At 55.7% G+C, this 26,161-nt stretch overlaps 3 protein-coding genes across 11 annotated transcripts; 1 reads left to right on the top strand and 2 right to left on the bottom strand.

Annotated features, from left to right (window-relative positions):
* The first annotated feature begins 824 nt into the window (after positions 1-824).
* On the top strand, positions 825-5,365 carry CCDC153 (coiled-coil domain containing 153). 3 transcript variants are annotated; one of them, XM_015082055.3, is made up of 7 exons: positions 827-897; positions 1,430-1,511; positions 1,971-2,036; positions 2,431-2,550; positions 3,037-3,129; positions 4,621-4,751; positions 5,032-5,365. In XM_015082055.3, exons 1-7 carry the CDS (start codon positions 829-831, stop codon positions 5,158-5,160), a joined length of 690 nt encoding a protein of 229 aa, XP_014937541.2. In that variant the 5' UTR covers positions 827-828; the 3' UTR covers positions 5,161-5,365. The 3 variants fall into 3 exon arrangements, with proteins under 3 accessions (XP_026892517.1, XP_014937541.2, XP_053059953.1); XM_053203978.1 differs by having other exon boundaries at positions 865-897; positions 1,430-1,531; positions 1,966-2,036; XM_027036716.2 differs by lacking the exon at positions 3,037-3,129 and having other exon boundaries at positions 825-897.
* Positions 5,366-5,988: 623 nt separating this feature from the next.
* Positions 5,989-10,834, bottom strand: NHERF4 (NHERF family PDZ scaffold protein 4). The gene is made up of 11 exons (XM_015082064.3): positions 10,497-10,834; positions 10,087-10,114; positions 9,873-9,946; positions 9,329-9,540; positions 8,863-9,052; positions 8,620-8,756; positions 8,160-8,364; positions 7,743-7,939; positions 7,410-7,637; positions 7,069-7,269; positions 5,989-6,822 (listed from the first exon to the last, which is right to left on the bottom strand). The coding sequence occupies exons 1-11, from the start codon at positions 10,510-10,512 to the stop codon at positions 6,793-6,795; spliced, it is 1,518 nt and encodes a 505-aa protein (XP_014937550.2). The 5' UTR covers positions 10,513-10,834; the 3' UTR covers positions 5,989-6,792.
* A 145-nt stretch (positions 10,835-10,979) lies between these two features.
* NLRX1 (NLR family member X1) lies at positions 10,980-22,918 on the bottom strand. 7 transcript variants are annotated; one of them, XM_027036714.2, is made up of 10 exons: positions 22,896-22,918; positions 20,813-20,937; positions 20,187-20,256; positions 19,595-19,683; positions 18,412-19,031; positions 17,006-17,827; positions 13,587-14,182; positions 13,225-13,311; positions 12,275-12,526; positions 10,980-11,866 (listed from the first exon to the last, which is right to left on the bottom strand). In XM_027036714.2, exons 2-10 carry the CDS (start codon positions 20,880-20,882, stop codon positions 11,545-11,547), a joined length of 2,928 nt encoding a protein of 975 aa, XP_026892515.1. In that variant the 5' UTR covers positions 20,883-20,937; positions 22,896-22,918; the 3' UTR covers positions 10,980-11,544. The 7 variants fall into 7 exon arrangements, 6 of the variants coding, with proteins under 6 accessions (XP_026892515.1, XP_026892513.1, XP_053059951.1 ...); XM_027036712.2 differs by lacking the exon at positions 22,896-22,918 and adding an exon at positions 22,484-22,622; XM_053203976.1 differs by lacking the exon at positions 22,896-22,918 and adding an exon at positions 22,472-22,495.
* Between the last annotated feature and the right edge of the window lie 3,243 nt (positions 22,919-26,161).

Here is a 26,161-nt window from a genome sequence, read left to right on the forward strand (position 1 = left end):
TCATAAGAGAATAGGGGAAGATCAATAAATCAAGTCTCCAGAAGGGAAGATAGCCCTGTGAATGCCCAGTTGAAACCCAGGCCTTACAGGATTTACAGAATCAAAGATTTAAAGGCCAGGAAACTGAAGCTGAGCAAAATATAATGGCTTGCCAAGTTTACATAACTGGAGGGGGGACTAGAACCCATGGCTCTTGTCTCTAACCAGTATCCTTTCTTCTACATTTGTAGCCTCTATGTCAGCAGCCTGGAGTCCGTGGGTCTATCTTTCTTCTGTGTCTCCTTTCTCCGATGTGAGAAACTCTCTCAACTCCCTTCTCCTGCATTTCTTTCCCTTGTACGCTACAGAATGCCTTCCCCAAGCCTAATAATGTCATTTGCTGATCAGCCCTAGGGATGTAAATTGCCCGAAATGGCTACTATGAGCTCTTTTCCGCTGTATCAGCATAACAGCACCATATCAGATGTGTAAATCTGTAACTTGTAAGTCTCCAAACCTCAGGCAGTGCTACATGGAAATGAAGCATAGTTACCGGGCTCCAAAGCCCTTTCTCCTCAAACTACATTTAGAACTTAGGGATAAGGAGAGAATTGAAGAATTGACCCTCTGGGACCTTGCTATTTTAAGCTTTGTACTTGGCCCATTCCACCTGTCTCTGACTCCATGTTTCCCAGTTACCTGGACAACACCCAGCCTCCCGAAACCGAAACCGAACCTTCCAGTTCTCAGTCCTGCCCTCAAAGGAAATTTGTCACCCTGGATTGGCTTCCAGAACCCAGGCTCCTCCTCAGGCTCCTAGCTGGTTGGGCCATTTCTCTGCCCCTCTCCATGAGTGGGTCACCCTACAGGGAAATACAACAGAAGCAAGAGAGGATCCTACAGGTAGGACGAGGCAGGGTAAGGGTGACTGGAAGAGGGAAGAGACAAGTACTGAGGTTTATTTTCTCCAAAAGAGGGTAGAGGGGAATGATTTCTGTACATAGAACCTTACTGGTAGAAAGAAACAGCTCTACCTTCCCCCTACCCCAGGCTTGCCTAAAGGTCCAAGGAGACCAAGAACAGAAGCTTCTGGAAGGTATAAGAGACATGCTCGGAGACTAGAGCTCTAACTCTCCTGGGACTCCTGGTTCAATCTAGGGGTCAGGAAAGCAACCCCATGTGCAGTCTTTTTTAAAATTTTTTTTTTTAACGTTTATTCATTTTTGAGACAGAGAGAGACAGAGCATGAATGGGGGAGGGGCAGAGAGAGAGGGAGACACAGAATCCGAAACAGGCTCCAGGCTCTGAGTTGTCAGCACAGAGCCCGACTCGGGGCTCGAACTCACGGATGGCGAGGTCATGACCTGAGCCGAAGTCAGACGCTTAACCGACCAAGCCAGCCAGGCGCCCCCCATGTGCAATCTTAAATACAAGTCCTCTCCTTCCCCAGGACAGCAAGGAGATGCCATCTAAGACCAAAGGAAAAGGGATGAAAGCTGGGTCACAGAAGAAGAAAAAGAATGTGGGTGCTGGTGAGTCAGGGTGGATGGAGGTGAGCGCCTCCTGCTTCTCCATTCTCTGGCTTGGACACCAAGCAGAGGTGCTCCAGAGAGAATTCAGCCCTCTGCATGACAAGATAGAGCCTTCAGGACCCTCTCCCCCGATATCTTCCCTCCACGTTCCATGGAGCTGGGAAATTGGGGAAACCGGCATATACCTACTCTGTGCTGCCCTTCTGGCTTTGTGCCTTCCCTATATATTCATCACACATATTCTGAGTACCTACCCTGGGCTGGGCTGCCAGGAGACAGCAGGGAACTCAGTAGTCCCTGCCATCGGAAATCCCTCCTTGAAAGGTCCTCAGATCTCCTGCAGGAAGAAAGTTCAGGGCGTGGCATGAGGATGGGGAGAAGTGAGGGAGGCTGAGATCACGATAAGGTCCTAAAGGCCCAAGGAGACCAAGCTGAGGCTTTGCCAACTTGCCAGGGCAGATGTGGAAGCCAAATCCGCACACAGGCTGGCAGTGCTGGAAAAGGAGTTGCTCCAAGACCACTTGGGTAAGAAAGTGGAAGCTCAGGACAACAGAGGTGGGCTGGGGGGGGGGGGGGCATTTCACATCGTCAGAGGCTCGGAGGCTTAGAGCTGTTTGCGGGAGGCTGAGGTGACCCCTGCCAATCCTCTGGTGGAGGAAGAACTGACCTTGCGAGGAAGGGTTGGGCCGGGAGGATTGGTGATGATAGCTAGTTTTTATAAGCAGAACATAGAGGGGGGTTTCCCTTAGTAAGGAAAAGCTCATGGCATTCCAGGGACAAACCCATTTCCAACCCAGAGGGAAAATGAAAGGCTGGAAGCCTGCCACCGGGTTCCCAGAGGTGGGCACGGTCCATCAAGCCCACAGGGCCACGTGGGACCCCCAGCCAGTTGTGAGGACGGCTCTGGGACTTTTCACAGCTCTGAGGAGGGACGAGGCCCGCCGAGCCAAGGCTTCTGAAGACCAGCTGAGGTGGAGGCTGCGAGTGCTAGAGGCTGAGTTGCAAGAGGCCCGAAGTGAGGGGAAGGCCGTCTATGCAGGTGTGTGTGGTTGGTCAGGCAGGTGGGCAGGAGACAGGGGCTTGGAAAAGGACAGCCAAGAGGGCCAGAGGATACAAGGAAGTGAAACAAGAAAGATGTCCGTCTGCCATGCCTAACTTTAACCTTCCCCGCTCAGCATGAATTAGGCAGGGTCCTGAAGGAAACGAAGGACAGCCTCCCAGGATCCCAGGCAGGAACCTTCCTGGATGCCTGATGCCATGTGCTTTGTGGATTAAAAAATGCAGTCATGGCCTTTATCTCATGAAGGGCTACAGTCTAGGTACTGAGTTGGAATGGGGAAAGGGGCTTGGTTTCCTAGCTCTTCCCCAGCTTTTCGGGGTCGGCCAGCCTCTCAGAATCACAAGAACCACCAAGGCGGCCTTTATGCTCCTGTCCCACTGGACCAAGAAGGCCCTCCCTGCCCACAATGTCCCTTCCTTTCTCCACCACTCCATCCACACCTGGGACCCTCTGCCCCCACCACAGAGATGAGTCGTCAGTGCCAAGTCCTGCGGAAGGAAATGGAGACCCGCAGCAGGCCGCTGGAAGAAGAAGTGAGGGGCCTTCGGGAGCAGCTGGGTAGGCTTCCACTCCCTAACCCCTGTCTCTCCAAGGGGCACTGACAAGGTCCAAGTCTGCAGGGGTGGACTTACGATGGTCCTTCTCTAGGGAACCCTGGGCGACTCAGTCTGTTGAGCATCTGATGATGGCTCAGGTCATGATCTTACGGTTCGTTGGTTTGAGCCCCGCATCAGGCTCACTGCTGTTAGCATGGAGCCCACTTTGGATCCTTTGTCCCCGTCTCCGTCTGCCCCTGCCCTGCTTGTGCTCTCTCTCAAAAATAAACATTAAAAAAAAAAAAAAAGTCCTTCTCTAGAAGACTGCTATCTAGGCTCTCTTACCCTTTTCCTTTTTTTAAAAAAAATTTTTTTTTTTAACATTTATTCATTTTTGAGAGACAGAGAGCGAGCGGGGGAGGGGTAGAGAGAGAGGGAGACACAGAATCCAAAGCAGGCTCCAGGCTCCGAGCTGTCAGCACAGAGCCCGAAGCGGGGCTCGAACTCAGGGGCCGCAAGATCATGACCTGAGCCAAAGTTGGACACTTAACCGACTGAGCCACCCATGCGCCCTCTCTTATCCTTTTCCCCATCAACTCTCCCACCATGGAGGATTGGAGCAGAGGGTTCAAGATGGCAAAAACCTCTTACGTTGTAACTAAAAAAAGACCCAAGTCTCTTACCCCATCTTCCTCTCTCAATGGTCTCTCCAAATCCAGATCTTTCTCCCCACACTGCCATGTCTGTCATGGGCAAAACATACTTCCTCTCAGCTGATTTTCACAATGAAACTGAGGAAAGATATTAGACTTACGTCCATATGTTCAATGCCTCATGCATGCTCAGTCCTACATAAGTACTTGCTACATAAAGGAATAAACCTTCCGGATAAGCAAAAATGTAAAAAACAGGAAGTTTTTCCTTTCTCTCTTGGTTACAGGATGCAGTTGAGCTATGTTAGCGTGCACATAAGATCTTTCACAATTGTGGTCTCAAAGTTTTCCTAACCTAAAATAGCCTCAGTTTAACCTAAAATAGTCTCAGATACCCAAGAGTTGCTTATCTGCCATGCAGACCCTGAATGCCCTTCCTCATCCTTGCCTTTTCTGGAATTTAAATTCGATCAGCATTTATGGAGCACCTCCTGTATATACTATACATTTCCCCCTATATGCTCGCATTCAACTCACAGTAAGCCTGTAAGGTTTGGATCGTTCTGTATTTAAAGATGAAGAACCTTAGGCTTAGAGAGAGACATGCCTGAGGTTACACAGGTAGTCAATAAGCGACAACCAAACTCTGGACCCACATCTCTTGTCCCAATGCCACTACTCTCTCTACTGTACCTTAGAGGTATATGTCCGCTCTTTATACGGACTGCGGGAAAATTGGTGATACTGGGGGAGTCTGGAATGATCCCTTGAAGTTCCGCTTTTTAGGTACCTTTGGAGACTCTGTTCACAGGTAGAGTGTCACTACCCAATCCTCTTTCTCCTTCTGCCCGGCCCCACAGAGACGTGCCAGAGGGAGGCTGAGGCCGCACGGGAAGGGGCAGAGCAGGCCCTCAGAGAGCGGGACCAGACTCTGGCTCAGCTTCGGGCACACGTGGCAGACATGGAGGCCAAGTACGAGGAAATCTTACATGTAAGCACCCCTGTTTGAATCCCAACCACCCCAGTACCCAGCACTCCCCCATCCCCCCAAACCCCAACTAGTATGACAGTGACAGACCGGGGGAAGGAAAAGAAGCATCTCCACAAGGAAATCTGCTCTGTCTTGAGGGCAGACAACCAGGGGATGCAACCATGCCCACTAAGTGTAAAAGCTCGAAGAAGCCACTGGCAAAGGAGAGCTTACAGACTAGCCTGGGGCACCCCTCACGCTGCCCTCTCCCTTCCTGGGGCCTGAAGCTTGGTGTCTGCAGGGCAGCCTGGACCAACTCTTGGCCAAGCTGAGAGCAGTGAAGCCTCAGTGGGATGGGGCCGTGCTGAGACTTCATACCAAATACAAGGAGCGGCTCCGCCAGTTTGGACTCAATCCCCTGGATCTGTGAAGCTGTAAGCCTCTAGCCTCTGGGGCTCTGGGAGGCTCCAGCAATAAAGCTGTCTCCATGTGGAACTCAGCAGAACTGTGGGCTGTGGCTTTTTGGCAGAGGTGAGGACCTCTTACGGGGCAGCTTGGCTCTGGGCTGACCCATTACTCCGAAGACTGAACGAGAGGAGAGAAATTCGGTAAGGTCTCAACTCTCTTTTAGAGAAACTGGGTCCCATGCCTTGGGTCTGGAGCTTTTTTGGTCCCTCCAAACCACCGTCCCGGACCCCCCCCCCACCCCCCCAACACAGGCAGCCAGATTTGTAGGAGAAAGGCCATTTCTATAATAGACTAACAGTGACCAGCCACCAGCCCGCACAATCCTCAGGTTGCAGAGGAAGGTGTAACTTGTCTCCAAATTCTTGCAATATACCCGAGTCTCCTGGCGTCATGCCTAGGGCAAGTTCCAGATAGCTTCAATCCTAGCCAGCCCACAGCCCACCTAAAAAGGGAAAACCCTGGGATTCTCCTCTATTTTACTACAACCCTCCCAGTACTATTTCACCTCTGGTCAAATGTGGGGGGGGGGGGGGGTTGGTTTCCCACACCAAGAAATCCCCTAACAGTTCTGTGGACACCAGCCGGGTGCCTTACAAGTTAACTCAGTTCTGTCACTACTGACGTGAAGAGAGCATCAGATCCCTCAGGCTCAGCCCCGCAAGACGGGCCCCACTTCAAAAGCCAGCGGTTGTCATCTGTGCTTCTGACCAGCTGGCCAAAACACAAAGGTTCCCACGACCCCGCCCCCCCACCCTTGGGTTCCAATATTTGCCAGAGCGGCTCACAGAACTCAAGAGAAACCTTTTAATCGCTAGATTGCCGGTTTTTTATAAAGGACACAAGTCAGGAACGGCCAGATGAAAGTAGGAACGGGACAAGGCATGAGCGTGGGAGCTCCATGCCCCCTCTGGGTACACCACCCGGCCGGCACCTCCAGGCTCCCTGAACCCCGTCCTTTTGGGGGTTTTTTTATGGAGGCTTCACTGTGGAGGCACAAGCAGTGAAACCATTGGTCATTGGTGATTAATTCAACCTCCAGTGCCTCTCCCCTCCCGGGAGGTCCAGGGTGGGGGTGGGGTGGGGCGGGGCGGGGCGGGGCTGAAAGTTCCAACCCTCTCTAATCACGTGGTAGGTTCCCCTGGCAACCAGTCCCCCAACCTTAGGTGCTTTCCAAAAATCACTTCCTTAATTAACAAAGTCAGATGTGGTTGAAAGGGGCTTGGTACGAGTAACAGAAGGCACGTTTGTCATCTTACTACTTCGGAAATTCCAAGGGTTTTAGGAGCTCTGTGCTGGGAAAGGGTCTAATTTATTACAAATCACGAAATCACACCATTCTTCCTTTCGGGCGGGAAGTTCATCCCAGGGACACAACCGATGCTCCTAGGCCCCCTAGTGGGCCTGCCGGAGGCCTCTGGCCACACCCTCTTCTGGGAGGAAGGGAGGGAGACCTTGGGCAATCCTGTGATTGGGGGTGTCCGGAATCCTAGAGCTGCAGTTCTGGCTTAAAGAGAGCTTCTCAGCTCCTACCATCACAAGCCAGAGAGTGAAGACGGGAAGGCCAATGGGCAGATCTTTGTCCAGCAGAGGAGGACTACAGCAGCTCTGAGGCTAGAGCCCCGTCCTGAGCAGAGAGAGAGAGAAGACAGAAGGTCATTCAAGGATCAGAAGAGTTCCTTTTCCCTGCCCCTGCCCCTGCCCCCACCCCCACTGGACCGCCCAGGGATGTGGCTTGTTCCCTGGGTCCTTCTGTCCCCACCTACCATGGTCTAAAGTCCCAACCTGCATGCCTCACACTGCTTCACCCTGTAGCCCTCCTCTTGGGCTCTTTCTCTGGCTGCTCACTGCCCGTCTGTCCCTACTTCCTTACCTCTCCAAACCCTGGGCGATCGCAGGCTTCGAAGCCCCGGCAGGACCTGGCGGCCAGCTTCAGGCAGAGGGGTGGCTCAGCCTCAACCAGCTGCTGAAGCTTTTCCAGGTCATTCTCTCCACCCATGGGATACCCATTCACCTCCAGAATCACATCTCCCGTTTGCAGCCCGGCCCGGGCAGCTGAGCCTCCTAGGGTCACCTGGTGAAGAGGGGGGTTACAGAACATGGGACGCCGTGGAAAAGTTGCTGGATGCTCTAAGACCTTGGGAGGGAAGCAGATGACGGCTCATTAGGAGGCAAAGGACTGAAAAGATCCGAGGTCCATAGGGCATAAGTCACCTGGGAGACGAAGAGACGAGGCTCACTGGCCACACAGGTAAGCCGGAAGCCGTAGCCACCGCCAGGCCCAGGGTACAGGAAGCACTGGCGGGAGCCACACGGGACAAGAGGCATGGCTGTGTCTTCAACTGGTAGGTCCTTGGTTTCAACCAAAGAGGCCGAGCAGTTTTCCTGGGGAGAGGCAGGAGCCTCTGTGCTCTCCAAGAAGAGAAGTGGGGACAAGCGAACCTGGAAGGAGGCAGACAGAACAAACCTTTCTTTTTTGCTTCTCCCCCCTACCGGAGCCCTGCTCCATTCCTGCCCCCACTCCAGCCCCCGGCCCTCAGCTCGCACCATGCTGAAGAAGCGGTCAGCCTTACGGTCGACAACAGTGAGGGAGACAGAGGAGCCCTGCGCACGGATCCTGGACACTGTCTCCTCGTGGCCCAGCCCCTCCACACTTTCCCCAGCCACAGCCACCAGCCGGTCCCCAGCCTGCATCCCGGCTTTCTCAGCTGGCAGTCCTGGGTCCACCTCCCACAGGAACTGTCCTAGGACATAAACATCCTCATGGCCCCTTCCCTGCTAACCCCAGTGCCAGCCCAGGCCACTGTGGGCACACTGAGGGACTGACCCCGGGGGGGGGGGGACACAGTAGGAGGAGGCTCGGGGCTGGGGTTCAGCCAGGGATACCACTTATATGCACTGAGAGTCGAATGTGAACAGGTTTAACACACACCTTCCCTACCCGCCTCCGGGACTACCGCTCACCAGGTTGGCCGTCAAGACCTTTCTCCTCCCGAAGCAGGAACCCAAAGCCCCGGGGCCCCTTCTGTAGGTGCAGAGAGCGCGGCTTGGTGGGCAGTGCCCAGCCCTCCGCTAAGGGCGCAGCCAGGGGCATTCCCAGCTGGCGACACTGTTCTTCCACCTCTGGCCCGGCCACCAGCAGGGTCACTTGCTCTCCACTCTGCCAAAGCTGTAGGAACCCAGCAGGGCATCGGCATCAACCAGCTGGGTAGGGAGGGCAGAGCCAGCCCCTCCTCCAAACCCCAGGAAGGAGGCACTAAGGGTGGGGGAGAGAAGAGCCTAGCAGGAACTGTGAAGGGAAGGATGGCAGGAGGTACAAGGTCAGATGAGAAGATGAGTGTGAGGGGGAGGAATCTGCTGCCTGAGGCATGGCCCCCGGGCCCAGAGGGGTGAGGCCCGAATGGGGGAAGACAGCCGGCCATACCTTCCTGCTGAGTTGGTTATAAGTGAACTTCTCCACGCTGACCCCATTCACTTCTAGCAGTCGGGCCCCAGGAGGCACCCCGGCCCGCTCAGCTGCTCCTCCAGTGCTCAGCACCAACCAGAAAGGAGCCTGATAACCTGGAAGCCGGAAAAAAAAAACAAAAAAACAAGTTTCCATCTGCCACCTGCCCAGAACTGGGCTGAGATCCCGCTCTTGACCTCCCTCCCGAGCCTCGGGGCTCACTGTAGGTGACACTGAAGCCAAAGCCGCCCTCATCTTTCACTACGTGACACAGTCGGGGCCGGACCCCTGGGCCGAGAGTAGGAGACAGGTGGGCACTGTTCCCCTGCCGATCTTGAACCATGTCATACACGTGCTGCGCCAAAACTGTCAGCAACACCCGCGGACCGCTGGCCCGGATACGGCGCACCACCTAAAGAGAGGGCATGCAGGGGGAGGTTGGGAGCGGCCCCTCTTGCCAGCGCCCCCTCCCTGGAACGAGCTGTCTGCAGCCAAATGCTCTACCCCTGAGCTATACCCCCTGGAACCAACTCTCCGGATCATCCCAACCTGGGCAGCCCTAAATCCTGGAAGGTAGGGGAGGTTGAGGCTTAGGGACTGCACCCATCTATCCAGGGAAGTGACTTTCTCTCTCCTTGAGGTGCTAAGGGATGTTCTACGCCACAGGGAAGCCCCAGCCCAACCTCACCACAGCATAGTCTTCACATTCTACAACGTGGTCGTTCACCCCTAGGATCCGGTCCCCTTCCCGAAGACCCTGGCGCTGGGCAGAGGTGCCTGGCTCCACCCTGCACACCACAGGCACAGCCTTGCCCAGATCCTGTCTCAGGTGGAAGCCAAAACTCCTGCCCTCCTCTTTGCTCAGCAGACAGAAGCGAGGCCGCTCCAGGCTCCAGAGATCTGGAAGGGGATGTGGGCAACAGAAAAGGGGGAGGAAGAGGGGGCCTAAATACAAGTCGCCTTGTGCCTGGCAGACGCTACCCTTGTGATAGGGCACTGGGCAGGCTCCTACCCAGTTAAGTATTGGGCAGTGGGGCCAAATACCCAAATGTGGGAAGAGTGGCTTGGACAAAAGAAAACACCCAAACCCCTCCTACCTCCACACAGTTACTCCCCACCAGGCTGCTATCAGAGGGAGGCCGAGTGGAGTGGTTACCAAGGAGACGGGAGGCCGGAGAGGAGCTGTGGTATCTCTGGGGAAAGGGAATGGTTGCCCAGGGCGAGGGGGTTACCGGAGGGGTCAAGGTCTTCAGCCAGAGAGAGGACAGGATTATCAATGCCCTGCTTTGGGTTAAACTCAAACTTCCTGCAAGGAGGCAAGGGACACAGGTAGGAGCAAGCTGACATCAGGACTCTGGTCCCGGTCTCTACTTGTGCGAATGAAGGCCTTCCCCACCTTGGATCTCCTCTGCCCCTTGCCCCAATCCTTCCCAGCGTGGAACTTACAGAGTTAACGAGGCTGTGTCCTGAAGATCTGCTGGGCAAAGAAGGGATGAGGAGAGGAGGGGCGCATTCCCTCCCCACCCCACTCCTCTTCCACAGTCATTAACTGAAAGGACTTGGGCGAACCCCCAAATTTAGAACTTGCCCCCTCCATTCTGCTCCAGAAAGACCTTCCCTTCTTCTCTCTTCCCTTTGCCTCCCAGTCCACAGAAATCTGAGCATATCAGGACGGGGCGTGGACCAGGAAGACAGACCTATCCACTCACCTCTTCTCTTCTAACTCGCCATCTATTTGCCTCCGGGCACCAAGCCCCAACATCAAGTACACCCTGGTCCCAAAGCCTTGGCCTCCCAATCTGCCCTCTCAACTGCCCTCTCAAGTCCCCAGCAGAGGATTTCTCCCAGTCTCCTACCTGCAGCTGCTTCCATAGTTGGATCAGTGACCCCGTGCTCAGGGTAGGGACAAGGTCCATGAAAAACAGCTGACCCTCCCACCTAACCTGCCACGTCCCGCCTCCTTAAAGACACTGCCTTAGGAGCAGTGAGGTAATGGTTAACGGGAGGAGTCTTATCCCCCAGGGAGAAGTATGTGTGTTCCTCCTGCCCCCATTCCTGGGCCCCAACTTTCTCTGGAGACTGCTGCGGTCCCAGCTTCTGCTCTGGGCAGACAAAGGTAGGTTGCTTTTCATGATAATGCCAAGCCTGGGATAGGTATGTTTGAAAAGGTGATAGAAGTCCTATAGCCCCGCCTGACTTCCTCCCACCCCAGTATCTTGTTCCGAGACCACCCCCAGCCCTCGCTGCCTCTGAACCTAGCGTCCAAGAACCACCTGCAACAGAAAGTGGTCCGAACACAGCGCCCCTTCTTGAAAGCATGAGGCGAGAAGGAGGCCATAGTAGGTAGAAGACACAGCTTTTTAATAGAAGCAGGGCAGTGCACAGGCCCCTCGGAGCCACTGAGCATAAGTACGATTGTGAGAAAGGGGGCGTGAAGGTGAGGAGAAGGCACCAACAAGAGAGGAAAGCGGCTCCGGGCATCCTCCGTGTCCTCTGATGAGCAGAAAGGCAGAAGGTGGAGGCCCTCCAACGCATCTGATGGCAACACCGCTGGGGAGGCGGGCAGGAGAAGTGCGCCCCCTGGTGGCACACTCGGAAGCTCCTCGAGAGGATGGAGGTAAGGTTGGTGGTGCCACAGGGCGACTGGCTGCCAAGATGCCACATGAAGAGTCTTTCTCAGCCCTAGCTGAATGGAAGGAGGCACGTTCCATGACCCTGGCAATTCCAGACTTGGGGGAGCAATGGTTGGACATGCCCCGGGAGAGCAACTGGCACAGTTGTGCCCCATCCTTTACCTCCAGCCCCACAGGGATCTTTCTGGAAGTAGTAGTGCAAACCAGGAGGCCACAGAGGGAAGGGTCTTGGGCCCAGGGGTCACATAGCTCGGTGACTGCCGCCCCTGCTTCAGCTTCCAGGGCCTCCCAGCTGCTCCAGGAGGGCCCTGACCTCACCCTCCACTCGCAGCAGCTGGGCCTTGCGCCAGGGGTTAAGGGTGTCCCCTCGGCTGTCTTCCAGATCTCGAAGCAGCAGCTCAAGGTGGCGCCGGACACGACTGCGATCCCAGCTGTTGAGGTTCCGCTGGACTTCACTAAGGATCACCGACCAGTACTCAGACACTGCTGTCCCCTCTGTCAGCGATACCACGACCCGGGCACCACCTTTAGCAGTGCTCCCCACATCCCGCAGGGCCTGGCGGCCCTCTGAGCTCAGCTCATTGAAGTAGAGACTAGAAGGAGAGAAAATAGAAGATGCCATTCAGCGGGGCTCTGAGAAGCAGGGCAGGGGGTGGACAGGACAGAGCCCGGGGGGTCCTCACGACTCCTCCCCTGGCTGTGGAATGTGATGGGGCGTGTGAGATGAGCCAGAGATGGAGGGGGGTGGCCAACAGGAGTTGGAGATGACATCTAAACTCAGCAGGACCCGGGACAGTAGGGATGGAGCCACTAGGACTTGAAGAGAAATGGTAGTAGGGAATCGGGGCGGGGTAAGGCATGGGTCGGTTCCGAAGCGGGTCCGTGAGGACCAGTGAGAAGGCAGGGGTAGAGGGTAGGCCCTAGGGCAGGAAGAATGCAGTGGAGACAGGAGGGAGACGGAAGGGCTGGGGTGCGGGGATGGCACCGAGGGCAAGACTCACTGCAGCAGCTCCAGGGAGGGGTGGTCCTGGGCAGCTTGGGCCAGGGTCAGGGCCGCTGTGTCACCAGCACCATTGTAGGCCACGTTCAGCTCCTGCAGCTGTTGATTACGGTCCAGCTGGGTGGCCAGCAGCTCCAGGCCCTCATCCCCAAGGCCCGTATGCAGCAGGGACAGGTGTGTCAGGGAGGTGTTTCCGGCCAGCCCCTCCAGCAGCAGGGCCACACCGGCCGCCGTCAGCGGGTTGTTGGACAGCCTACGGCCACAAGCACCCCAACGTTATGAGGGCCCACGGCAGATGCCCTGCGCTGGGCGGCGGGACTTGGACCGAAAGGATACACAGCCTGGGGTGGGGGAGAAGAGCACCAAGAAACAGGGGTGTGGTAGAGCGCACAGGAGGCAGAGCAGGGTGGGGGCTGGCTTCTCCGCCTTCCTTCCATTCTCTTCTGCTGACCCACCTCTCTTCATCGTTACCACTTCTCCTTCCTTTTTTCACCTCCTCCCCAGACCGCCCTGCCCCTTGCCCTCCCCCTCTTCATTCACCTCCTCTTACTCCAACCAGGCTTCTGGGTTCCTAGTAAACCAGTCAGCGCTTTGGAAGCATCTGCTGAGTGCCCAGCATTAGGGTCATCCTTGTGAGGCGACAGGGAAAATCCTGGGAGAGCATCAGCGGCACTGTTGCCAGGCAACCGGCCTGGCTATTATTCCCCCGGACCCACGCTGATTTTAGCCACCAGAGAGGCACCTATCCCCGGTGGCAGCTTTCCTCCACCCCTCTGCTTGTACTGGACCTGGGTGGCAGGACGGGGGTCTAGGCCCCCACCCCCTTCACCACACCAGGGGTGGGCCAGCGCCAGGTGTGTCGAGGCGGGAGGCTCACCCTTGACCTTAGCCTGCCAGCAGGATGGCCAGAGCCTCCTTCCAGCCCTCCCCAACCCGTCCCGAAACACTCACCGCAGGGTGGTGATCTGGCACTGGTCGTGCAGCAGCAGGTCTCGGAGGTCGCTGCAGGCCTCGGGGCCCAGGCTGTTGAGTTGCAAGCTAGGACGGAAAGTGGCCAGAGTGGAGGTGAGAAGCAAGGGAGGAGTTCAGCATGGAGCCTGCCCACCCACCATGCCCTTTTCTCACCATCCTGCCTCTCAAAGCCCATGCAGCCCTCCCTTCTATTGCTTGTCACCTCCACGCACCCCAGACTTCCTCGTCCCGCCCCCTGGTCCTTCCTCACTACCTTTGGTCTCCCCAGCACCTTCTCTTCCCACCTCTTCACCCCCAACCCTCTCCTGACTTCCGGCCCATGCTTGAAGGCGGGTCCTCACCCCAGCTTCCGGGCACGCAGGAAGACAGGCCTGAGTGTGCGCAGCCCGGCAGGATCCAGCTGACAGGAGGCCAAGTTCACCTCATCCAGGGCGTGCCTTCCGCTGCCCAGCACAGCTGCCACCACTGTGCACTTGAGGGGTGTCATGCGCACACCGGCCAGGTTGAGCTGGCGCAGGGAGCTGAGCACCTCAGCAGAGAAGCGCTGATTCTGGAACTCATAGTGGAAGAACAGGTGGTCCAGGAGCTCTGATGGGGGCAGCACCTGCCGGCCCAGCTTGCCCAGCTTCTTCTTGATGGCCTGGGCGTTCTCCAGGGCATCCAGGTTCTTGATGGGACAGCCGAGCTGAGCCAGCACGGCCCGGTTGTGCGCGGACAGAAGCCCTCCCATGAACATGGGGAAGAGCTCAAAGACCTCATCATCGGGAGGCTCGTCTGGATGGCGCCGGGGGCCTTCCACGCCCAGGATACTGGCACCCATCTGGTCCAGGACATCGTCGTTGTAGTAGTCCTCCTCTCGGAACATCTCCAGCACCATGGCCTGGGCCACCGCCTCGCGGCTCTTACCCACCACGCGCCCAAACACTCTTGGAACCACCTGGGAGGGGACACAGGGACGGTGCTGCAGCCTCCTGTGTGCCCGCTCGGCCTTCAAAGCTCAGCGGAAGGTGCATTCTCCCTGCCCATCCGGCCTCACCGTCTCTCTTAAACCCCCAGCACGATTTGTCTGATCATACTACTCCCCCACGGCAGCACCCGCTGTGGCTCCCCACTGCCCACGTGGAATAGAAAACTTGTCATAATTTGGCCCCAATTTGACCTCTCCACAGTCACCTCTCGATACTTGTGTCCTACATTCCTGACATTAGGAAATTCTTTCTCCCAGACACCCCATACATTTGCAAGCCCGGTGGTGGGAAGGAATTTATATCTATTTTGCATTTGGTTTGGTACCAGGCTAGGTGCTGCTACGAAGATATCCTCATCTTCCACATCATCACGGTCACCCCAGCAACAAAGACTGATGTCGCTCTTGCTCCTTCAAGGCCCTGCCAGCCACACTGCCTTCAGCTACAGACTTCTTACGCTCACGCGCTCTGCTTCTGTCCTTTCGGTTTTTGTCATTATTATTATTTTTCGACAGTACCACGGTTCCATTCCTTCAAAGCTGTATTCTCTTTCTGGGGTGACTCCCCTCCCCAATTCTTCTCCTTGGCTATGCTCCAGGGTCAGGTTAAATGCCCTTCCTGCAGAGAAGTGTTTCACACACACACACACACACACACACACACACACCCATCAGGTCCCCCACTTACACATTTTCACAGCACCTGCAACTTTGCTTTCCAGGCACTTACCATAATCTCATTTATTTTTTTTTTTTTTTAGTTTTCATTTTTTCTAATGTTCTGTTTATTTTTGAGAGACAGCACGCAAGTCGGGGAGGGACAGAGAGAGAGGGGAGTAGAAGATCAGGAGCAGGCTCTGTGCTGACAGGGGCAAAGCCCGATGGGGGGGCTCGAACTGGCACACTGTGAGATCATGACCTGAGCTGATGTCGGACGCTTGACCAACTGAGCCACCCGGGTGCCAAACCATAGTTTTAAATCACACGGTCACAGGGACATGTTTGTGTTCCCACTGGAGGACCAGAAAGGGCAGAAATCTGGGGTTTCGTTAATTGTTTCTTCCCCAGAACCTAACACATTGCCTGGTATACAGCAGGCACTCAAATGTTTGTTGGGGAAATTAACATTTAGGAGGTTTGGGACATCATCTCCCGTCCTTGCCTTGGTGCAAGGCAAGGAGGGCCCGTGGCTCTGGCAAGGAGCCACGAGGTTGTTTTGTGGCACCTCCTCTAACGGCTGGTTTGGTTTCTTTTTTCCCTTTTTACAGGTGAGGTCTCTGCCATGGAGGTTATAGCGCTCCTCCCTCAACAGTCACATGGTGACAGCATGAGAAAATGTCACCCTGCGAAGCTGAGTCAATAGGCTCGTGAAGAAACAAATCGGACCAGCATTCTGCTCAGCAGCCCTCCCTCCCAGAGGGCCGGAGTTGTGGTGCTAAGAATTTGGTGCACTGAGGGGCTTCTGGAATCCTGTCAGGAGACCACAGCCTCTCACTGTAACCCAGATAAGGCAAACACATCCTCAAAGGGCTGGGCTGGCCTGAGCAATGGCCATTACCTTCCCGTCTGAGCCTATGGTGTGGGAAAGGGTGGGCTTCCCGAGCCTGTTTTCCTGTCTAACAAACAATAAATAGCACTTATGATGTACCAGATCCTGAGGATGAATACATTTACTCCTCATATTAGGCCAAATGCTATAGATTCTGTTATCCCCATTTAACAGGGAAGACTTGGAGGCACATAGCAGTTAAGTAACTTGTCCAAGATCACACAGCTAGTAAGTGGCAGAGCCTGGATTTAATCCCATATAGCTGAATTACTGAATCCCTGCTCCTAAACATTATGCTTCGGTGCCTATAAAGAGGAAAACCTGTTAAAATTTTGCCAGCACTGACCAGGGTTCTACCTCCCAAAGAAGTTACTGATGCATTCCTAGAGAGGACCAGGGTTACCTAGCAAGGCACCAAAGCTTAACAGAAATATCTATCACACAGCAGTAAGGTTTGGCAGAGAGAGCACAGGGTTCAGACTCCTAAACGTGGACCCAGATCCCAGCTATCCCACTTACTGTCTGGGTGACCTTGGGCAAGTTACTTAGCCTCTGTGAGCCTCGGTCTCTTATGATTTTCTTAGGATTCTACAAAGGGATCATAATAAGATTTCATTCCCAAGGCACCTGGTAGCCATCACCAGAAGGTGGATCCTTCTTCCCCTCAAAAACTTAGCACGTCTGCCCTGCTCACAGCACAGTCCTTGGGCCTGTGATTTGGACTCTGGAGCAGGCCTGCGCTATCCTAAGCCAATTATCAATGCCATTTCTCCTCCTGGTATAAATGAATAAAATGGCATCTGCTTTATAAACTTGTCTCTGGTGATTTAGTTAGAATGAGTCATCATTCCCGGAGTCTAACCACCTCCAAGGGAGATACATTGGAGTTTCTGGGCCTGCAAAGAAGAGGCCAGACCCTGGACTATAGCGCGATTCCTGCCTCCCACCGACAAAGACCAGAAGAGAGGCAAAAAGAAAACCATCATTAGGGTCATAGGATTGTGACTAAAGTGCCTGCGCCCTCACATCCTCCTCCCAGCCATCAAGCCTTCCCCAGTCTGTGGTTTCCTGCTCCCCCTTCCCTTATGTCTCAATCCCACTAAAAGCCAGATTGCCCAAATCTGAAACCAGAGTCAAGAAGAAGATTCACAGCTACACAGGAAGTAGCGGTTTCCTTCTGGGAGAGGAGCAAGGGGGTGAACGGGGGATAGGGGGGCTGAGAGCCTGGGGTGCTGGGTCGTTACCTTGAGCAGGTTGAAGAGCAGAGGCAGGGCTCGCAGGGGTAGAAGCTTGGCCACAATGCCCAGGACCAGACTGACGTCCTCCCCGACGCGGCCCACGAGCTCGGCCACTTCCTTGCCCACCCGCTGCAGGGTCGTCTTCCGCAAACCCAGCACGATGTAGAGGGCGGCCAGGTATTCCTGCATGGCAGGCACGGTGAACACAAAGGTGCCCTGGCGCCCTGGTTCCACACACGGGGCCAGAAAAAACCTCAGGGCGTCCCGGCGGAAGACATGTAGCAGCTGGAACTCTTCTTCAGTCTTCATGCCAGCTTCCAGGCAGCCACGGACATCCTCTTCAGAGAAGTAGGTCTTGCGGGAGGACACCCCCTCGTAGGCCAACTTGCCCATGGTTCGGGCTGCATAGGCCATTAGGGACAGCTTGGAGGGGTCAGTGCTGTCCAGCATCTCCCCACTGAAGTTCAGACGCAGGAAGCTGGTGTAAATGCTCGTGAGGGTCTGTCCAGCCGGCGTGGGAGCATGCAGGAAGTGCAAGGTGGCACAGACAAGCCAGCAATAGGAGGGCAGGAAGCAGGCGGCGGCGATCTGGTGGTGCCCCTCCAGGTTCCGGGAGAGCATCTGCACCAGATTGTCACGCTGAGCTGGCGTGGCCGAGATCCCTGCACCCCCAGCACCGTACTCACAGTCTGGCTGGTTGAGGCGGAGCTGGAAGTAGAGCTTCTGCAGGTTGGTATCAGAGAAGCCACAGATCTGGCCATAGCGGCCCACATACTTGCTGGGGATTCGGCCGATGGCGGAGGGCCGGGTGGTCACCAGAATGCTGGCCTGGGAACGGCACGGTTGAGAGTTAAGCAAGACCTTTGTGTCCTGATGGCCTCACTCTCCAGAGAGCCCCTGCAGATTGAGTGTCCCAGGATGGAAATGATGATGCCCACAGCGCACCCGGGTGGCTTAGTTGGTTAAGCATCCAACTTCGGCTCAGGTCACGGTCTTATGGTTCATCGGTTCAAGCCCCAAGTCAGCGCAGAGCCTGCTTGGGATTCGCTCTCTCCCTCTCTTCCCCCCTCTTTCTCAAATAAATAAAAACTTAAAAAAAAAAAAAAAAAGAAAATGATGGCGACTATAATAATTATAGCTAACAATTACTGAGCCTCCACTAGGATCCAGGGCACCGTGTTGAAGTACTTCCTATGCAGTGTCTCAGTTGATGAGTATAGCTCTAGGAGAGAAGGAACAGAGCTTGGGGAAGTTACCGACTGGCTTAAAGACACACAGCTGGGAAGTGGAGGGGCAGGTTTGAACTAACCAAGAACCTATGCCCCCACACCAATAAAACATGAGGGCTCGGGACACACAAGTCTTTAGGAGGCAAGTTAGGGGCAGCAGTGGTGAGGCAGGGGGCCACTCACCTCGGGCAGCATGTATTTGCGCAGCAGGTTGACAATGATGGCAGCTGGCGCCTCTGGCTCCTCGGGGTCACTGCAAAGCCCTGTTCCGGCTAACCGGAAGTCGAGGTTGAGATGCTCCAAGCCATGGAGCACAAAGAGCAGGCGGGACCCAGCAGCAGCCAGCAGGGGCAGAATCTCCTTCAGGGGCGTGTAGCGCTGAGCCACAAGTTGGCACAAGGAGGCGGGGGCGGGGCCCAGGGATGACAGATCCTCGCAGGAGAAGGGGATGAGCAGCTCGAAGGCTGGCAGCTGCCCATAACACCAGTCCAAGACCATCTTGCGCACCAGTGTGCTCTTCCCCGTGCCCACTGTCCCATAGAGCACCACTGTCTGCACCTGGCGCCCACAGGCATCTGGGTCAAAGAGCTGGGACAGAGCCAGTGCAGGGAGACCGGCTAGGGGTGGCTGATGCTCCAGGGCCAGCTCTGCCGTTGGGCGAAACAGCTCATCTGGGCTGCTCTCGCGGATCACAGGGTCTACATGGACCGTGTCTAGTGCAAAAGTCGGGCCGAACTGGCGCTCTTCTCTGGGCAGCCGGCTGAACCACTCGGCCAGATTCCGGCGATAGTGCTGGACAGCTTCTGGACGGGAAGGCAAGGGGAATGGGTCAAGGAAAGGGGCTGGAAGATGCAGGAGCTTAGGGCTGGCCAGGGAGGTGGTAGGGTCAGGCAGCAGAATCAAATCACAGGACCAGGATACCGAGACCCAGAACAATGCTGTGCATAGAGGACACCCTCAGACAACAGACTGTCCAGAGAGTTTGGAACGCCCATGGCAGAGAGTGGTGAGCCTTGAGACAAGTGACACCAAACCTGGGTTGACTGGTTGTGTGGTTGTCTGTGCGCAATCTCCACCTGAATGTCAGACCCCCGGTTTGTTGAGGGCGGATGTGATATAGCCCCCCCACCAGTGCTTTGTATACGCTAAGTGTGCTAAGAGTATACTGCACAAGTATTGCAGGAAGGGATACATGGACAGGTGGACGATGGGGTGAGGGGAGTTGATGGATCCTCTCTGCCTCCTTCTTCCTGCCTGCTTCTCCCTCCAGACCCAACTCCCCCCCCCCTCGCCCCCCATCAATCCCCATCACTAGGATCCCATTCAGCTCCTCTCCTCAGGCTGACTGAGCAGCCAGTCTCTTTACCAGATGCAGAGATGTCCTGGAACAGCTGTCCATGCCTTCTGGATGGAGGACCACTGCCTGCTGAGCTTCCATGGTGACATATAAAGGCCCTGAGAACAAGAAGGGTTGAGCTGGGGCTCGGCTACTGGGCTCAGCCTCTGCACAGGCTCAGAACCCAGGCCCGTCTGAATTGCTGGACTTCGAGCTTCCTGAGATCCAGGCCTGACCCTGGATACCCAAGTCGAGAGCCTTATCAGACTCTCACACCCTTCCCGGGGACTGAGGTCTTTGTCCCGCTCACCGCCCCCCCCCCCCGCCCCCCCCCCCCCCCCCCGACTGCACCACTCTGCTGACTGCCTGCCTGGAGCTCAGGCTGGCCACTGCCAGTCTCCACCCACTTCCCACAGATCCTCCCTCTGGCTGCCCACCGTCGCTTGTACTGTAGATCATGTAAACCAACTTCATCTCAGGCCTGGTAGCTGACTCTGTACCCTCCCCACCCTCAGAAAACCAATCTCACTCCCGAGGGATCAAGATCTCTCCAAGTCCTGCCCCTTCCCAGGCTACTCAGCTATGCCCAGATGTGTTCTAAGGCATGGCATGGAGGCCTCACCTAGAGAGCCCAAGGGGACGCTCCCCTTTATGGGGCCAACTCCAGTGGATCAGGAAGGGGATTCGTCCATCTACAGAGGGAAAGGGGAAGGAAGAAATAGCACCCAGATCCCACCCACATTTTCCCACCAATACACAGACTCCATGTCTACATTAAATCCCCCATCATTTGTTCGCATAGCATCGTGTGCTGCCCCTCTGTAGCAGTTACCATGCAATTTTATATCTTGTTGTATGATTATGTGATTAACAGACATTTCTGCCCCACCCCCTCCATGAGAGCAGGGACTCCGTCTGTTTTGGTTCATAATTACATACTTAGAACCTAGCACAGGGTCTGGCACATAGCACATACTTAAGAAATATCTGCTGAACGCAAAACAAAACCAGACAAGGGATCCTAGACTCCTGTAGCTACAGGGACCCTCAAAGGTCATCTAGCTTGACCCCCTTATTTTAGGATGGGAAAACGGAAGCTCAGGGAGGTGAGGTGGCTTGCCCAAGGCCAACAGCTCCTGAAGCACAGTTAGGGCTAGCACACCCGGTGTCTGGATCCCTGCCCTCTTGGAGACACCATCTGGACCCTGAAGAGGAATGTAGAAACAGAAACTGCTTCTTCCTGCTCACCTGCTGGCTGGAGTACTCTTCCCAGACCAGGGCCCCAAGAGGCCCTGGGCAAGTGGCAAACCCACCACATGGTAGGAAAGGTCAGAGCCCGGGGGACTTAGCACGCCACCTTCTATCCTGTTCCCCTGTAAGAAGACTTCTGTGAATGGACCACACACACACACACACACACACACACACACACCTCCCCACTCCCATCTCCCCGTGCAGGCCACAGAAAGGCCTTTCTCCTCAGGGAGCATCAGCCTTCCCTTAAATGTCAGCACTGCCAAAACCTTGACCTGGCTTCAGATCGACTCCCTCCCCTACACCCCCTACTCGAGGGATTCCGTTTCATCTCCTACTACCCCTGAGCCTTCAACGAATGCCTTTCTCTCGACTTCCAGCCTGGTGAACTACTTTATTTAGGCGTCGTTTTCGCTTGGCTGCCAGCAGGCTCGGATGAGTCCTGTGTTCATTTTCAACGGCTTTTCTGAGCCGACGTTTTCAAGTAACAATTATCCACTTTCCCCAGCTCTCAGGTCCTGTTGGCTGAGTTTTAATGATTTCATCACTTTATCTATTCTATGACTTTTATGTAAGCCGCCTTTGAGGCTGGCATAAATAATAAATGAATGGATGACTTCCTACTTGACATCTCCATATGGCCATCCTGCCTGTGCTTCATGCTTCGCCCATACACTCCTCACCCCCCCCCACCCCTTTTAGTTACTTTATTGCTTTATCTTTCCAAGCACACCATTTATACTAGGCACCTGACCTCTTGGGTCTTGAAACACTTTCTCCCTTCACACACTTGAAACAGCCCTACCGACTCCTCGTGCCAGCGTTTTGCCAGCCTGTTCCTATGGCATTGCCTCTGTGCTACCTCAGATTCTCTGCCGACTTCTGAGGACCCCCTTCTCCTTCTCCGCTCTCTGCCTTCAGTCTCACCCCACCCTCATCTCAGCCTAATCCCTCATCTCAACCACCAATCACCTCCCTACAATCCTGGGTTATGTAAAGAGTCCAAACACCTGGCCCACACAAGCTATTTTTCAGTTTGCCCCCAACCCCTACCTCAGTAGCCAGGCTCACCAAATTCTTGCTCTCAACTGTCCTAACTGTTCATACATTTTCTTCGGCTTGAAATGGCCTTTCTCCCCTGCCGGAATCCTACCCAATTTTTTAAGACCCTGCTCCAAGGTCTCCTCTCCTGGGACCCTGATGCCCCTTAAATGGAGCGTGCTGCTAATTTGGTACCTGGTCTGCCCTGAGATGTGGCTCCTTAAGGGCAGGACACGTTCAGGGCAGGGGAAATGGGCTTGGGCCCACCCACCAGCAAGGCCCACCGGTGGAGCGGCCCCGGCCAGAGCCAAGGTCCCAGGGGCTGGAGAAGGGTTAGGAGAAGGCCCTGGAAAGCTGAGAAGAAAGCTGGGGGAAACTAGCTCAGTGGGAGAAAGTCAGATCCAGGGCCACCGCCTCAAGATGGGGCTCGCCGAGCAGGCGGGGCGGCGGTGAGGGCAATTTCCAAAGATCATTTCCAAGCAGCGGGCACAGCAGGAACAGTACGGGGGCTGTGCTCAGAGCTCCTCCCCGCCCTCCAAACTGGGTCCCAAACAGCTCTCCCCATTCCCGCTGGCCTCGGAGCCCAAGGGGAGAGGCTGCCGGCAAGCCCACCGCTCAGCGCACCCGCTCGCTCCTCCGGGTCCCGGGCTTGACCTCCCCGAAGCAGCGGCCCAGCCGGGGGGCGCGGGGCTTCGGCGCCGCCCGGGCCTTCACCCGCGGGCCTCCGGCGGCTCCCGCTTCCTCCCAGAGGCCCCCGCTCGGCGCGTCCCGTCCGCCCCGCCCCGCGTGCGCGGAGCCCGGCCCGCCCCGGCAGCAGGCCCCGGTCGCGGGCCGCGGGGAGGACGGCCCGGACCCCGGCGGCCCGCGGAGGAAGGGGACGGCGCCCGGAGCCCGGCGCCGCGGCGAGCAGACCCGGGGCGGGGACGTCCCGGTGCGTCACCCCCCCCCCCCCTTCGCGCCCGCCCTCCGCGGCTCCGGGCCTCGATCCCGGCTGGCCCCGCCGCCGCCGCCGCCCTGATTGCCCTCTGCAGGTTACCAGGCGCCGGTGCCATCCAATTACTTCTCCCCTCTCGGGCGGGGCTTGCTGTCGTGCCCATTGTACAGACCGAGGAACTGCAGCTCAGAGGGTGGGATGACTCCCGCAGGTTGACACAGTTAGGAAGAGGAAGGGCCGGGAATGAGAGTTCCCGGCCTAGATCTTCCGGCCTCACCCCTCCTGAGGCACCTACCCGTCCCCGGGGCATTTCTTCCCTCTGGGCCTCTTCACCTCCTCAGCCTACCTCCTGGCAGACAGCCGAGTCAAGGCCTTAGCGGGCCCTCCCTCTGTACCGGGCCCTCTTCAGCCCCCAGACCTCTGTGTATGGCTTCTGGTCACTTTGATCAAGAAAGGAGTAAGAATGAGGGATATGCTCCCGCCCCAACCTGCTCTTCTTGTCTGGCGCCCTGTCATGGCCTCGCCCTGGGGCTTCCTGGTCCTCAAAGCCCTCACTCTCATCCCTGTGGCTCCACACAGGGCACACCCAGGACCCACGGAGCTGACAGAGCAGCCACCCACCGCCCACAGCCAGGGCCCGCCTCCACATGCAAACGTAGGTGTGCGATGTGCACGGAGCAGAGGTGTGCAACAGGGAAGCCATAGAGAGGCACCTTGAGGCAAGGCTGGGAAGAGGGCTTTGTGATCCCTACTGTCCATCCGGACTGAAGACAGTGTTGACATTTCATTAACACACACGGGCCTATGTTCACTCACTGAATACATGGTATGGGGTTAGTTCTGAGCGACCGGAACAAGGCACGCAGGGTCCAGACCGTAGCCGCTCCCCTCCGGCTAGCCCAAATGATGGTCCATCGGAGGCAGACAGAAGCCTTTGGAAAGGCTGGGGGAGGAAGTTACTAACTGCCTCTGACAGAGAAGGTGACATTTGAATTGGATCTCGAGTAAGTCCAGGAAGGGAAGGGCAGGGCATTCCAGAACATCAGGGGAAATAGCACATTTTCATTTTAAGAGAAGCTCTGAAAGGGGAGAAGAAGGGGGGCGGGGGGGGGGACAATGCTGTGAATGTGGTCTCAGGGGTGACATTTCAGACCTGGGGGACTTTTCCAGCTTCACTCCACTTACCTAGCCGTGCGAGGCAGAAGGGCCCCCGGCTGCAGTTACTGGACACGGCTCCGAGCGAACCATTCCCCTCCCCCACCCCCAGTGGGTATGACAGCCGTGTCGGCTTTATTAATAACATATCATCTGACCGGCATCTCGCGGACAGAAGTACCCTGAGTCACGCTGTGGGCATGCGCTCTGTCGTCCAACCTCAGGATGGGGCACCAGGTGCTGTAGACCCATAGCGTGGAAAACTGCCTTAATCATCTCTGCCCTCCAGCCCCTTGCACGGGCCCTGGCACAGAAGGTGGCTGCATGGAAGGAAGTGATCTCTGAGTCCGGGGAGGCTGGCACTCAGGGAGAGCAGGCCCATTCCTAAGCATGCTGGGACGGGCAGAGGGCACACCCCTGCAGGTTGATGGGACCGGTGGGACAAATCGTAGGTGGCTCACAGTGGCAAGAGGACAGGATCTGGAGAGTTTGCTCAAGTTGCTTCTCCAAGCCTTGGTTTTCTTCTCTGTGAAAGGAGGAAATGATAATACTCATCCCAGCAGCCTCATGGGGTTACTGTAAGAATCGAAAGAGCTTTCTTTGCAAAGACATGAGCCACTCTACAAAATGTTCTCTGGGCCTGAGTGGCCCTTGCTGGCGCTGGATGGCTGTTCGTCTCCTGTAGCGCCCAAGGGCTCTTACCAGTGTGTGAGGTTATAAATGTTTTACTCTTCTTGGAGTATTTACATTTTGAAAGAGAAAGTAAAGATGAAGAATCTTAAGAAAGACGGCTTAATGGTGGGATTTTGTGCCCTCTGATTTTAATAAGCCACCTGCAGGCATTCCTCCAGGGAAAGGGCGGCACCCAGCATGGCCCCTAAAGCTAGCTAGGGTTCCAGAAGCTAGGACTCTGACCTCTTCCCGCTTCCCACCACCACTCTGAACCCCTCACGATAACGTCCATCTCCAGGGGTGCCTGGGTAGCTCAGTCACTTAAGCGTCCGACTCTTGGTTTCGGCTCAGGCCATGATCTCACAGTTCATGGGTTCGAGCCCTGCATCGGGCTCTGTGCTGACAGCTCGGCGCCTGGAGCCTGCTTTGGAGTCTGTGTCTCCCTCTCTCTCTCCCCCTCCCCCACTCGTGCTCTGCCTCTCTCTCTCTCTCTCTCTCTCTCTCTCTCTCTCTCTCTCTCACAAGTAAATAAACATTTAAAAAATTAAAAAAAAAAAGTCCATTTCCAGGCAGGCACCCAACCAGTCATAGACTAGACCCTCATCTAGCCCGGGACACTTAGCTCTGCATGTAGCACATGCAAGGTAGTCCTAGCAGCTGGCAGGGTCAATGTCAGTCCCTTCCTTCAGTCCCCAAGCTTCAGGATCAGGAAGGAAGAGGGTGAGACAATGTGCTGCTTCTTGGGTCACCTTGCCACCAACCTTCAAGGACTTCTGGGCAGTTGTCTACTGCAAACCTCAGACCACCAACCCACGTCCAGTCCTGATGGCTGATGGCTGGGCCCTGGTTAAGTGTGGCTCAGGGATGGGGCTGGGGGGTGGGGGGCAGGAGAGAAGAGAGGAAGAAAAAGAGAAAGCTGGGGTAAGTTCGGTGAGGTACCTGGTATTCTCATCCTAGCGCTTAGGCTCCGGGGTCTTTCCTGCTTCTCATTGCCCTTTATGACCACTGACTAGATGCCCTCCCCCGCCCCGCCCCACCAGGCACAACCGGGGCTCAGTGAATTCTGAAGAGAGGGACGTGTATCACTTGGCGAGAACACACCCACGCAACAGACACAAGGCACCCACACAGAGCATGCAGGTCCACCCTCATCATCATCATTGGCCAGTGTCAAGAATGAGGAGTCTGGAGGCAGAAGACCCGGTTCCCAGATCTGGCTTCACCTCCATTAGCTAAGGTTCCCTGGGCAAGTTGCTTAGCCCACGTCTCAGTTGTCTCATCTGCAAAATGGGTTATCATGAGGGAGGATGCAGAGTCGGCATCGGACTTTCTTGAGATAATGCACACAAAGCATTTGTAACATATAAAGCATAATACAGGTACTTTATATGCTATACGTTCGCTACCTTGACATGTACTAGCTTGGCTTACCGCCCACTGCCACAAACTCCCTAAAGTGCGCAGACTCCTTTCAAGTGCTTCGAAGACCCCTCACAGCCCGTGGTCCTGGGTGCCACGCCCGTACACATTTCTACACCGCA

Source organism: Acinonyx jubatus, chromosome D1, assembly GCF_027475565.1.
Source record: "Acinonyx jubatus isolate Ajub_Pintada_27869175 chromosome D1, VMU_Ajub_asm_v1.0, whole genome shotgun sequence".
NCBI lineage: Eukaryota > Metazoa > Chordata > Mammalia > Carnivora > Felidae > Acinonyx > Acinonyx jubatus.